This window comes from Hordeum vulgare, chromosome 2H (assembly GCF_904849725.1).
Source record: "Hordeum vulgare subsp. vulgare chromosome 2H, MorexV3_pseudomolecules_assembly, whole genome shotgun sequence".
NCBI lineage: Eukaryota > Viridiplantae > Streptophyta > Magnoliopsida > Poales > Poaceae > Hordeum > Hordeum vulgare.
In genome coordinates, this window is record NC_058519.1 from 651990387 (window position 1) to 652002780 (window position 12394).

The window sequence follows — 12394 nt, forward strand, 5'->3', positions numbered from 1 at the left end:
ATGCTCGTTCCAAGTTCGAAGTACCTTTTGGCCAAAGAAAAACCCGCTTCCTGACACGATTGCCTCTTTATCTTTATATAGATAGATTCTATGGGGTTATTACTTAGTAAGTCTATTTTGTACAAGAGCCCCTCCTATCTGATAAAAAGGGTCCCATGATCCCGAGCCGATCTTACCTTGGCTCGCAAACCCCAAGTTTGTCTATGAAGAGCTAATCTAATTGTATTTTTTTCTAGAATGGATTTCTTATGTGGAATACTAATGGATAGGGCCTCGTTGCTAACTGCTACAAGATCTAGTGCACTGGAACTCGTGGTTATGGACCCGAATCCTTTAGTATGGAACATTGTCTTTTCCAAGTAAAAACCCCTAGTATATGAAAGAATGAAAAGGTGCTTTCGTTCTTGTGGAATAAGAAGCCCTGGTACCTTAATGAAAGGAAAATCGTAATTTTTCGTTAGGTATTTCACCAAATAGGATCGTCCAGTTCCTATAGAACCTATCACTAAAATACCCGATAGGGCTAAGCGGAACGAAAAGGGTTTTCCATGAGATGGTAAATGAAAACGATTAGTCCCACACGAGGTTTGGGAATAAGTGATTGTCTGATAATGAGCAAGGAATATACGTCTTTCTGCTAAAGAGGATCTATTAAACTCATAATTCATTAGATCCTTGTTATCAATGCCAACTAGGTATCATAAGGAAATGGATCTCGGTTGTTCAATCCTTTGATAACCAAGGTCATTCTTTGCTAAAGAGAAATGATCACTATGAGTCAGACTCAATAGAATTGGATCCATTCCAAATAGCGAGAATTAGGATTCTTGATCCCTCTCAATCTCTCTTTCAATTCGAGGATCCAGAGAGGTGTTTTTATAGTCATCTTCGAATATTTGCCATCTCGGAATATTTTCGATTTCATTTTTCTATGATATGTCTTTCTATATGAAAATTGGTTATTTACGATGTACGATGATCCCTGTTAAGCATCCATGGCTGAATGGTTAAAGCGCCCAACTCATAGTTGGTAAATTTGCGGGTTCAATTCCTGCTGGATGCACACGAACGGGAACATTCCATAAGTCTATTGGAACTGGCTCTCTATCCATGGAATCTCATCCATCATCCATACATAACGAATTGGTATGGTATATTCATACCATAACATAAGAACAATAAGAACTCGAATTCTTATCGATACTGGAACTCAGAGCATAGGAGGGAAAGTCGATTTATGGATGGAATCAAATACGCAGTATTTACAGAAAAAAGTCTTCGTTTATTGGGAAAGAATCAATATACTTTTAATGTCGAATCGGGATTCACTAAGACAGAAATAAAGCATTGGGTCGAACTCTTCTTTGGTGTTAAGGTGGTAGCTGTGAATAGCCATCGACTGCGTGGAAAAGGTAGAAGAATAGGACCTATTCTGGGCCATACAATGCATTACAGACGTATGATCATTACCCTTCAACCGGGTTATTCTATTCCACTTCTAGATAGAGAAAAAAACTAAAGGAGAATACTTAATAATACGGCGAAACATTTATACAAAACACCTATCCCGAGCACACGCAAGGGAACCGTAGACAGGCAAGTGAAATCCAATCCACGAAATAATTTGATCCATGGACGGCACCGTTGTGGTAAAGGTCGTAATTCCAGAGGAATCATTACCGCAAGGCATAGAGGGGGAGGTCATAAGCGCCTATACCGTAAAATAGATTTTCGACGGAATCAAAAAGACATATCTGGTAGAATCGTAACCATAGAATACGACCCTAATCAAAATGCATACATTTGTCTCATACACTATGGGGATGGTGAGAAGAGATATATTTTACATCCCAGAGGGGCTATAATTGGAGATACTATTGTTTCTGGTACAAAAGTTCCTATATCAATGGGAAATGCCCTACCTTTGAGTGCGGTTTGAACTATTGATTTACGTAATTGGAAGTAACCAATTAGGTTTACGACGAAACCTAGAAATCGATCACTGATCCAATTTGACTACCTCTACGGGATAGACCTCAATAGAAAACTGTTGAGTAACGACAGCAAGTGATTGAGTTCAGTAGTTCCTCATAGAAAATTATTGACTCTAGAGGTATGGTAATATGGAGAAGACAAAATTGTTTGAAGCACGCACAGAACCGGAAGCGCCCCTTGTTTCAAAGAGAGGAGGACGGGTTATTCACATTTAATTTGATGGTCAGAGGCAAATTGAAAGCTAAGCAGTGGTAATTAAGACCCCCGGGGGAAAATAGGGATGTCTCCTACGTTACCCATAATATGTGGAAGTATCGACGTAATTTCATAGAGTCATTCGATCTGAATGCTACATGAAGAACATAAGCCAGATGACGGAACGCAGAGACCTAGGATGTAGAAGATCATAACATGAGCGATTCGGCAGATTTGGATTCCTTTCCTATATATCCACTCATGTGGTACTTCATCATATGATTCATATAAGATCCATCTGTCTAGAGATCGTCATATACATCTAGAAAGCCGTATGCTTTGGAAGAAGCTTGTATAGTTTGGGAAGGGGTTTTTTGAGAGAAAAGAAGAATCTACTTCAACCGATATGCCCTTAGGCACGGCCATGCATAACATAGAAATCACACGTGGAAGGGGTGGGAAATTAGCTAGAGCAGCAGGTGCTGTAGCGAACCTCATTGCAAAAGAGGGTAAATCGGCCACTTTAAGATTACCATCTGGGGAGGTCCGTTTAGTATCCCAAAATTGTTAGCAACAGTCGGACAAGTGGGTAATGTTGGGGTGAACCAAAAAAGTTTGGGTAGAGCCGGATCTAAGTGTTGGCTAGGTAAACGCCCCATAGTAAGAGGGGTAGTTATGAACCCTGTGGACCACCCCCATGGGGGCGGTGAAGGGAAAGCTCCCATTGGTAGAAAAAAAACCACAACCCCTTGGGGTTATCCTCGCTTGGAAGAAGAACTAGGAAAAGGAAAAAATATAGCGATAGTTTTATTCTTCGTCGCCGTAAGTAAATACGTAACTAGGAATATGGAAAATTGCATTTTTGGAATTTGCAATAATGCGATGGGCGAACGACGGGAATTGAACCCGCGCATGGTGGATTCACAATCCACTGCCTTGATCCACTTGGCTACATCCGCCCCTTATCCAGCTAAAGGATTTTTTTCTTTTTTCCGTTGATCATTATTCTATTTATTCTGACCTCCGTACTTCGATCGAGATATTGGACATAGAATGCCACTCTTTAAAAAGGAAAAAAGGAGTAATCAGCTGTGACACGAAAAAAAACGAATCCTTTTGTAGCTCATCATTTATTGGCAAAGATAGAAAAGGTCAATATGAAGGAGGAGAAAGAAACAATAGTAACGTGGTCCCGGGCATCTAGCATTCTACCCACAATGGTTGGCCATACTATTGCGATTCATAATGGAAAGGAACATATACCTATTTACATAACAAATCCTATGGTAGGTCGCAAATTGGGAGAATTCGTGCCTACTCGGCATTTTACGAGTTATGAAAATGCAAGAAAGGATACTAAATCTCGTCGTTAACTGAATTCTGAACAGAAAGATTAAGAAGAAAAAAAAGATTCAAAATACCCAATATCTTGCTAGAACAAGATATTGGGTATTTTTGTCTTTTCTTTCTTCAAAAATTCTTATATGTTAGCAGAAAAACCTTATCCATTAATAGCTGGAACTTCAACAGCAGCTAAGTCTAGAGGGAAGTTGTGAGCATTACGTTCGTGCATTACTTCCATACCAAGGTTAGCACGGTTGATGATATCAGCCCAAGTATTAATAACGCGACCTTGACTATCAACTACAGATTGGTTGAAATTGAAACCATTTAGGTTGAAAGCCATAGTACTAATACCTAAAGCAGTGAACCAGATTCCTACTACAGGCCAAGCAGCCAAGAAGAAGTGTAAAGAACGAGAGTTGTTGAAACTAGCATATTGGAAGATTAATCGGCCAAAATAACCATGAGCATCCACAATATTATAAGTCTCTTCCTCTTGACCAAATTTGTAACCCTCATTAGCAGATTCATTTTCAGTAGTTTCCCTGATCAAACTAGAGGTTACCAAGGAACCATGCATAGCACTGAATAGGGAACCGCCGAATACACCAGCTACACCTAACATGTGGAATGGATGCATAAGGATGTTGTGCTCTGCCTGGAATACAATCATAAAGTTGAAAGTACCAGAGATTCCTAAAGGCATACCATCAGAAAAGCTTCCTTGACCAATAGGGTAAATCAAGAAAACAGCAGTAGCAGCTGCAACAGGAGTTGAATATGCAACAGCAATCCAAGGACGCATACCCAGACGGAAACTAAGTTCGCACTCACGACCCATATAACAAGCTACACCAAGTAAGAAGTGTAGAACAATTAGCTCATAAGGACCACCATTGTATAACCACTCATCAACAGATGCAGCTTCCCAAATTGGGTAAAAGTGCAATCCGATCGCCGCAGAAGTAGGAATAATAGCACCAGAGATAATATTGTTTCCATAAAGTAAAGAACCAGAAACAGGCTCGCGAATACCATCAATATCTACTGGAGGGGCAGCGATGAAGGCGATAATAAATACAGAAGTTGCGGTCAATAAGGTAGGGATCATCAAAACACCGAACCATCCGATGTAAAGACGATTTTCAGTGCTAGTTATCCAGTTGCAGAAGCGACCCCACAGGCTTGTACTTTCGCGTCTCTCTAAAATTGCAGTCATGGTAAGATCTTGGTTTATTCAAATTGCAAGGACTCCCAGGCACACGTATTAACTAGAATATAGATAATAGAAGGCTTGTTATTTAACAGTATAACATAGACTATATACCAATGTCAACCAAGTCAGCCCAAAGATTGGCTATCCATATAAATAAATTAACCAAACCAATAATTTTGTATTTGTAAATGAAGTGAGTAAAAGTTAAAAACTTTGATGGGTCTTTTCTATATGGGTTGCCCGGGACTCGAACCCGGAACTAGTCGGATGGAGTAGATAATTCTTCCTTGTTACAATAGAGAAAAATCCCTCCCCAAATCGTGCTTGCATTTTTCATTGCACACGACTTTCCCTATGTAGAAATAGCCAATATTCTATTCCAAAGAGGAAGTTCTACTAATTTTTTAATTAGTAAGTTGATTCACCTACTCTTTATTATAATAAAAGGAACATTTCAGAATGAAAAATATGAAAGTTTTTTCTTGATCATTTATCAACCCTTTCCTGTTTATTAGTTTTGTCTAATGATTAATTAACAGGGTTGACCAGGTCATTGATACCTATAATATCCAAATACCAAATACGCTCAGTGTGTGATCCACTGAAAGAAAAAAGAGTTGTTTTGGTGAACATCAAAGAAAAAACTTGCTCTTCTTCCGTAAAAAATTCTTCTAAAAATGTCGAACCCAATCGTTGCATAAAAGTTCGTACCGTGCTTTTATGTTTACGAGCTAAAGTTCTAGCGCATGAAAGTCGAAGTATATACTTTAGTCGATACAAAGTCCGTTTTTTCGAAGATCCACTATGATAATGAAAAAGATTTCTACATATCCGACCAAATCGATCAAGAATATCCCAATCTGATAAATCCGTCCAAATGGGTTTACTAATAGGATGCCCCGATCCAGTACAAAATTGAGCTTTTGATAAGTATCCTATGAGGAGAGTAGCGGGGACTATGGCATCGAATTTTTTCATTCGACTATCTATGAGAAATGAATTCTCCGGCATTTGATTCCTTACCAACAAAGGACTTTTTGGTACACTTGAAAGGTATCCCATAAAATCGAAGCAAGAGTTTGCTAATTGGTTTATATGGATTCTTCGCGGCTGAGTCCAAAAAAAGAAATAATATTGCCAGAAATTGATAAGGTAGCATTTCCATTTCTTTTTCAAAAAAAACTGCCTTTTGATGCAAGAATTGCCTTTCCTTGACATCGAACATAATGTATAAGAGGATCCATAAAGAACCATAAGGTTTTCCGAGAAAAACCAGGGTACATTATCCCAAAATGTTCCATCTTCCTAGAAAAGTGGATTCGTTTCAGAAAAGTTCCAGAATATGCTAATGGTAAGCAAGAAGATTGTTTACGAAGAAACAACAAGAAAAATTCATATTCTGATACATAAGAGTTATATAGGAATTTAACTAGTCTTTTATTTTCTTTTTGAAAAAAAAGAATGGATTTCATTGAAGTAATAAAACTATTCCAATTCGAATAGTAGTTGAGAAAGAATCGCAATAAATGCAAAGATGGAACATCTTGGATACGCTATTGAAGGAGTTGAACCAAGATTTCCAAATGGATAGGATAGGGTATTTCTATATGTGATAGATAATCCAAATGCAAAAATTTGTCTTCTAAAAAGGGAAATATTGAATGAATAGAGCGTAAATTCTGAAACTTTGGTATTTCTTTTTCTTTCGGACAAGATAATTCCCGTAGCGAGAATGGGATTTCCACAACAGTCGCAAACCCCTCAGATAGAATCTGAGAATAAAACTCAGAATAAAAAAAATTGTAATCCAATAATCGATCTAGGTTAGGATGATTAACCGAGTTATCCAAAAAATTCTGCTGATACATTCGAATAATTAAACATTTCACAAGTAGTGAACTAAATTTCTTGTTATTCCAACTAACTATTTCCACAGGTTCAGAACCGTTTAATCCATAATCATGAGCAAATGCATAAATATACTCCTGAAAGAGAAGTGGGTAGACAAAGTATTGTTGACGAGATTTCTGTTTTTCTGAATACCCTTCGAATTTTTCCATTTGTATTTCTACTTGAATCAGAGAGAAGAAGCATTTCTCGGTTTATCGAATGATGATATATAGTGCAATATGGTCAGAACAGGGTGTTGCATTTTTAATACAAACCCTGGAAAGAAAGGGAGTCTAATCCATGGATCTTTTTCCGCTCCTTTTCTACCGAATTAGTTTATGTTTGTTCTAAATTACAAAAAAGAACAGAACAAGTTTTTTATTTTTGCAGGCCAATCGCTCTTTTGACTTTGGAATACAGCCTCTTTATCAATATACTGCTTCTTTTACACATTCAATCCATAACATCCCTTATTCAATCCATAATCAAGAATAATTAGGATTTCTAAAAAAAAGAAAAAATAAAGGGTCCACTCATAGGAAAACCCAACCTTTCCCCACATCCGACACTAATCTATTTTTAACGTCTAATTAGAGCGGGGAATCCTTCCAATTAAGAAGTTAAGCTCGTTGCTTTTTATTTTACCAGAATTGGAGCCAGGCTCTATCCATTTATTCACTAGACCCAGAAAATCATAATTTTGGATTCCATTCAAAAAAGATTGATTTTATTACGACATGCTATTTTTTCCATTCATTACCTTTGAGGATCAATCGTGGTCTTCTAGACTCTACCAAGAGTCTCGACGAATTTGTTGTTTCATCCAAATGTGTAAAAGATCATAGTCGCAGTTAAAAGCCGAGTACTCTACCATTGAGTTAGCAACCCAGATAAAAAAGGATCTTAGATACGATCGAAATCCAAAAATCAATGGAATTACACCGCGCGCTTTTGTCAAAACATTGAACTAGCAAGACATCAAAAGAAAGATTTTATCGACCATGAAAAACACTCAAATGGCAAAACGAACAGGTCTGGTTAAATTCCACTAAAGTGAAAAAAAAGAGCGACCCTAATCACGATGGCCAAATTCTCCTTTTTTAGCGATTTTTATTAAAAATATATATATTATATTGTATGAGAATACATGCAAGAGGAACACCCTTATCATTTGAGCGAAGTGTAAGCAGAAAAATTAAATATGGAGTGAGGATAAAGAGACCCATATATCTACAAATTCTATTTGTTCAATAGACCTTTGTCAATGGAAATACAATGGTAAGAAAACAAATTAGATAGAAAAAGTAAATAAAATAGGGGCTTATGTTGGATTGGCACGATATAAATCCAAATACGATTAAGAAAGAGGTAAATTGTGTCTAAATAATTAGACAACGAGGAATACTAATAATCTTCTCCTATCCTACTTTTTTATTCATTTAGTTCTTCAATTAACTCAAAGTTCTTTCTTTTTCTTTAAAGAATTCCACCTTCCTTAAAATATTATAAACAGTTCTTGTCAGTTGAGCACCCTTTTCAAGGAAATAGAGAATAGCTGGAACATTTAAACAAGTTTGATTCTTTATCGGATCATAAAAACCTACTTTTCGGAGATCTCTTCCTTCTCTTCGAGATCGAACATCAATTGCAACGATTCGATAGACAGCTTATTGGGATAGATGTAGATAAACAACGCCGCCCTAGAAACGTATAGGAGGTTTTCTCCTCATACGGCTCGAGAAAATGATTCGAATTTCTGTCGATAATAATAGAAATTAGACTATGACGTCCATTAATTTCCTTACAGAAAAAACAAATTTCATTTATACTCATGACTCAAGTTGGCTAATTCTGTCTGAGAAACTTCGAAGGCAAAATCCTTCAAAAAAATTTGAGTCGTCTTTAAACTCTTTTCTTTGTCTCATTTCGAACGAATTGACTTTTATTCCTTATTCTGATCCAACTCTGTTGTTGAGACAATTGAAAATTGTGTTTACTTGTTCTGGAATCCTTTATCTTTGATTTGTGAAATCCTTGGGTTTAGACATTACTTCGGGAATTCCTATTTTTTCTTTCAAAAGAGTAGCAACATACCCTTTTTTCTTATTTCCTTCGATAAAGCATTTATCTCTTCTATAGAAATCTAATAAGGGGGATTGATTCTGATATACTTTTATTGGACTTTCTTCTTATTTTAACCTTTTGATTTATTTTTATATTAAGGATAGACTGACAAAGTTGGCCTAATTTATTAGTTTTCACTAACCCTAGATTCTTTCCCTTGATAAAAAATAAACTCTGTCCTCTCGAGCTCCATCGTGTACTATGTTACTTAAACCCTGCGCAAATTTGGTTCGGAACGAATAGAACAGGCTATGTCGAGCCAAGAGCATTTTCATTACTATGGAAAATGATGGATAGCAAAATCCACAATCGATCATGTCCTTCAAGTCGCACGTTGCTTTCTACCACATCGTTTTAAACGAAGTTTTACCATAACAAACATTCCTCTTTTCATTGCAAAGTGGTATAGAAAATTGATCCAATATGGATGGAATCATGAATAGTCATTGGTTTTGTTTTTTGTATACTAATTAAAATTAAAACTTGCTATCTATGGAGCAATATGGATAAAAGAAAGTAAGTATTTATCCGGGAAGCCTCCGCCAAGATCCAATTTATTTAAACCCATATTCGAATTCTATCATATGAATGAAACATAGAAAAAGATGACTAAACAAGTTTGCTTAAAACTTATTTATTATTAAATTTCCACCCTCAACGGATGGCTCGAGATGATCAATCTTGAAGTGAGAAGAGAAGGATTGACTCTTCCTCAATAAATAAACTATCAACCTCCAAAAAAGATTAATTCATTTAATTACTAGAATTAGAAGTCTATTAGTAATATATATTTTCTGTACCAAAAACAATTAACTATAATAACTAAATAAACTATTCCAATGAATAGATTGAAAGTTTTTGGTAGTTAATTGTTTTTGGTACTTCTTCGACTCGAAGACCAAAAGGAAGAAAAAAATATGATTAAGTGATTATTAAGTGATCATAGTAGAGGCATATCCTGAATGTGCCTGCTAGATCCCATTTTTTTCATGAAAATAAAGGTAGTCAATTTGACTGGACTTAAGACTTTATTATGTTTTCTGAGAAAACATAAGATATCATTATTCTCTTTAATAAACTTTTGTCTCATACGGAGTACTATATAATTTCACCGTTTGTTTCATCAGAAACAATCTTGGACGGAAGGATTCGAACCTCCGAGTAACAGGACCAAAACCCGCTGCCTTACCACTTGGCCACGCCCCATTTCGGGTTTTATGCGACACTAATAAACACTATTATGTTTATTTGTTATTCGTCAATACCATTTCAATTACATAAATAAAGAAGAGATATTCTCTTGCTAGTATTCTACACATGCGGATAATATAGAATCAAAAAAATGCATTGATCATTACATGGAATTCTATTAAGATATTATATGAAAGTCGAATTTATTCCACTCTCATTTGAGAGTGCGAATACAAGGAGGTATTTTGTGTTTGGGAAAGTCCGAAGAAAAAAAGATTTTGAATCTGCCTTTTCCTTCTTTCCCTTAAAAAAATAACTCAATCAAAATCCAATTATTTACTCTACAAGAATGAAATGCTTGTTATGCCTAATATACTTAGTTTAACCTGTATCTGTTTTAATTCTGTTCTTTATCCTACTAGTTTTTTCTTTGCCAAATTGCCCGAAGCTTATGCTATTTTCAATCCAATCGTGGATATTATGCCTGTTATACCTCTATTCTTTTTTCTATTAGCCTTTGTTTGGCAAGCTGTTGTAAGTTTTCGATGAAATATTTAGTACTCTGTATGCCAAATTGAATGATGTGTTCATTCCAAAAAAAATTAAAATGGGTAAAAGCCGAGAAGTTTTATATTTTTATATTATGAACCCTCAATTCTAAAATTGAAATTATTCTACATTGAATGGGTAGCTACAGCAATAAATTTGGATCAGCCTTTCTACTCCCCTGCACCTAGGTTGAGCAGGTACCTTTAGGTACCTACACAATACCTATTCAATACCACCTAACCCTATTTTTGCTATTGATAAGAGTTCTTATTATAAATGAATTCTTGCAATTTTTTTCCAGAATTCATTTTTGCATTTTTAGGTATAAAAAAAAAACCATCCTAGTGGATCCGTGTGGTAAGGAAAAACTGGTAATGCTTACTCTCAAACTTTTTGTTTATACACTAGTGATATTCTTCGTTTCACTCTTTATCTTTGGATTCTTATCTAATGATCCAGGACGGAATCCTGGACGCGAGGAGTAAAAATTCAAAAAAAAATTCTTACAAATTGGATTTGTTTCGTATATTTATCTATGAGAAAATCCGGGGGTCAGAATTCTTTCCAGTTTGAAAGTCCCAAATGATCCAAGGGAGCGGAAAGAGAGGGATTCGAACCCTCGGTACAAAAAAATTGTACAACGGATTAGCAATCCGCCGCTTTAGTCCACTCAGCCATCTCTCCACGTTCCAAAGCGAAAGGTTTCCGTGATATGATATAGGCAAGAAATAAGAAATAACGGTTGCAAAAAACCCCTTTTTTTCTTTCAAAAGTCTATAAAAATTATATTGCCAATTCCATTTTAGTTATATTCTTTTTTCTTAATGTTAATAAAAAAAAAGAAGAAAATTCTTGTTTTTTCTTTGTAAAAATCGATATTGACCGATAGACAATCAAATAGATTTTCTCTTTAGCGGGCATTTCCATATAGGACTTGTTATAATTATAATAAAACAAGATATATATAAAAAAACGCTTTTTTTGTCGATTATTTATCAAGAAAGCAAAAAGGGTTCTTATCAAATCCACCATAAAATTGGAAAGAAGCATAAAGTAAGTAGACCTGACTCCTTGAATGATGCCTCTATCCGCTATTCTAATATATAAATTCGATGTAGATGAAATTGTATAAGCGAATTTTTCGTATTTCCTTAGACTTAGACCGCGCAAGACAAGAATTTTTCGCTATTTACGATTTCATATTCTTGTTACTAGATGTTCTATAGGAATAAGAAGAAATCGCAACTCCTTTGCGCTACACATAAAAATTGATTTCGAAGGTCTTTTTTTTCAGAATCCTCCATTTTAGTTCTTCCCCCCATGCAATAGAGAGGGAATGGGAAAAAAGGGGTTACTTTTATTTTCATTTTTCCCTTAAAAGATAGACTTTGAAATAGGAGTCTTGGAATAATGCTGAATTCAAAGGTTTATTTCTATAAGTATAAGATAAGAAAAACAAATCGAATCAAATTCATGGATTTACAACGACCTCGGTAGTGACTCCATAGATAAAAATGGAAAATTTCTCTCTTCGAGACCATTGAAAAAGGGCATTGAACGAGAAAGAAATTGTCCACAGATATAAAACTATCATATGCCTTGGAAAGTGATATGAGGTGCTCGGAAATGGTTGAAGTAATTGAATAGGAGGATCACTATGACTATAGCCCTTTGTAGAGTTCCTAAAGAAGAAAATGATCTATTTGATACTATGGATGACTGGTTACGAAGGGACCGTTTCGTTTTTGTAGGATGGTCTAGCATATTGCTCTTTCCTTGTGCTTATTTCGCTTTAGGGGGTTGGTTTACAGGGACAACTTTTGTAACTTCTTGGTATACCCATGGATTGGCAAGTTCCTATTTGGAAGGTTGTAATTTCTTAACCGCAGC

At 35.7% G+C, this 12394-nt stretch overlaps 1 protein-coding gene and 1 non-coding gene across 2 annotated transcripts; both read right to left on the bottom strand.

Annotated features, from left to right (window-relative positions):
• Positions 1 to 3655: 3655 nt before the first annotated feature.
• LOC123428422 (photosystem II protein D1-like) lies at positions 3656 to 4804 on the bottom strand. The gene has a single exon (XM_045112621.1). The coding sequence runs from the start codon at positions 4751 to 4753 to the stop codon at positions 3692 to 3694; it is 1062 nt and encodes a 353-aa protein (XP_044968556.1). The 5' UTR covers positions 4754 to 4804; the 3' UTR covers positions 3656 to 3691.
• Positions 4805 to 11100: 6296 nt separating this feature from the next.
• On the bottom strand, positions 11101 to 11188 carry TRNAS-GCU. The gene has a single exon. It is a non-coding gene; the product is annotated as a tRNA-Ser (tRNA).
• Positions 11189 to 12394: the final 1206 nt, after the last annotated feature.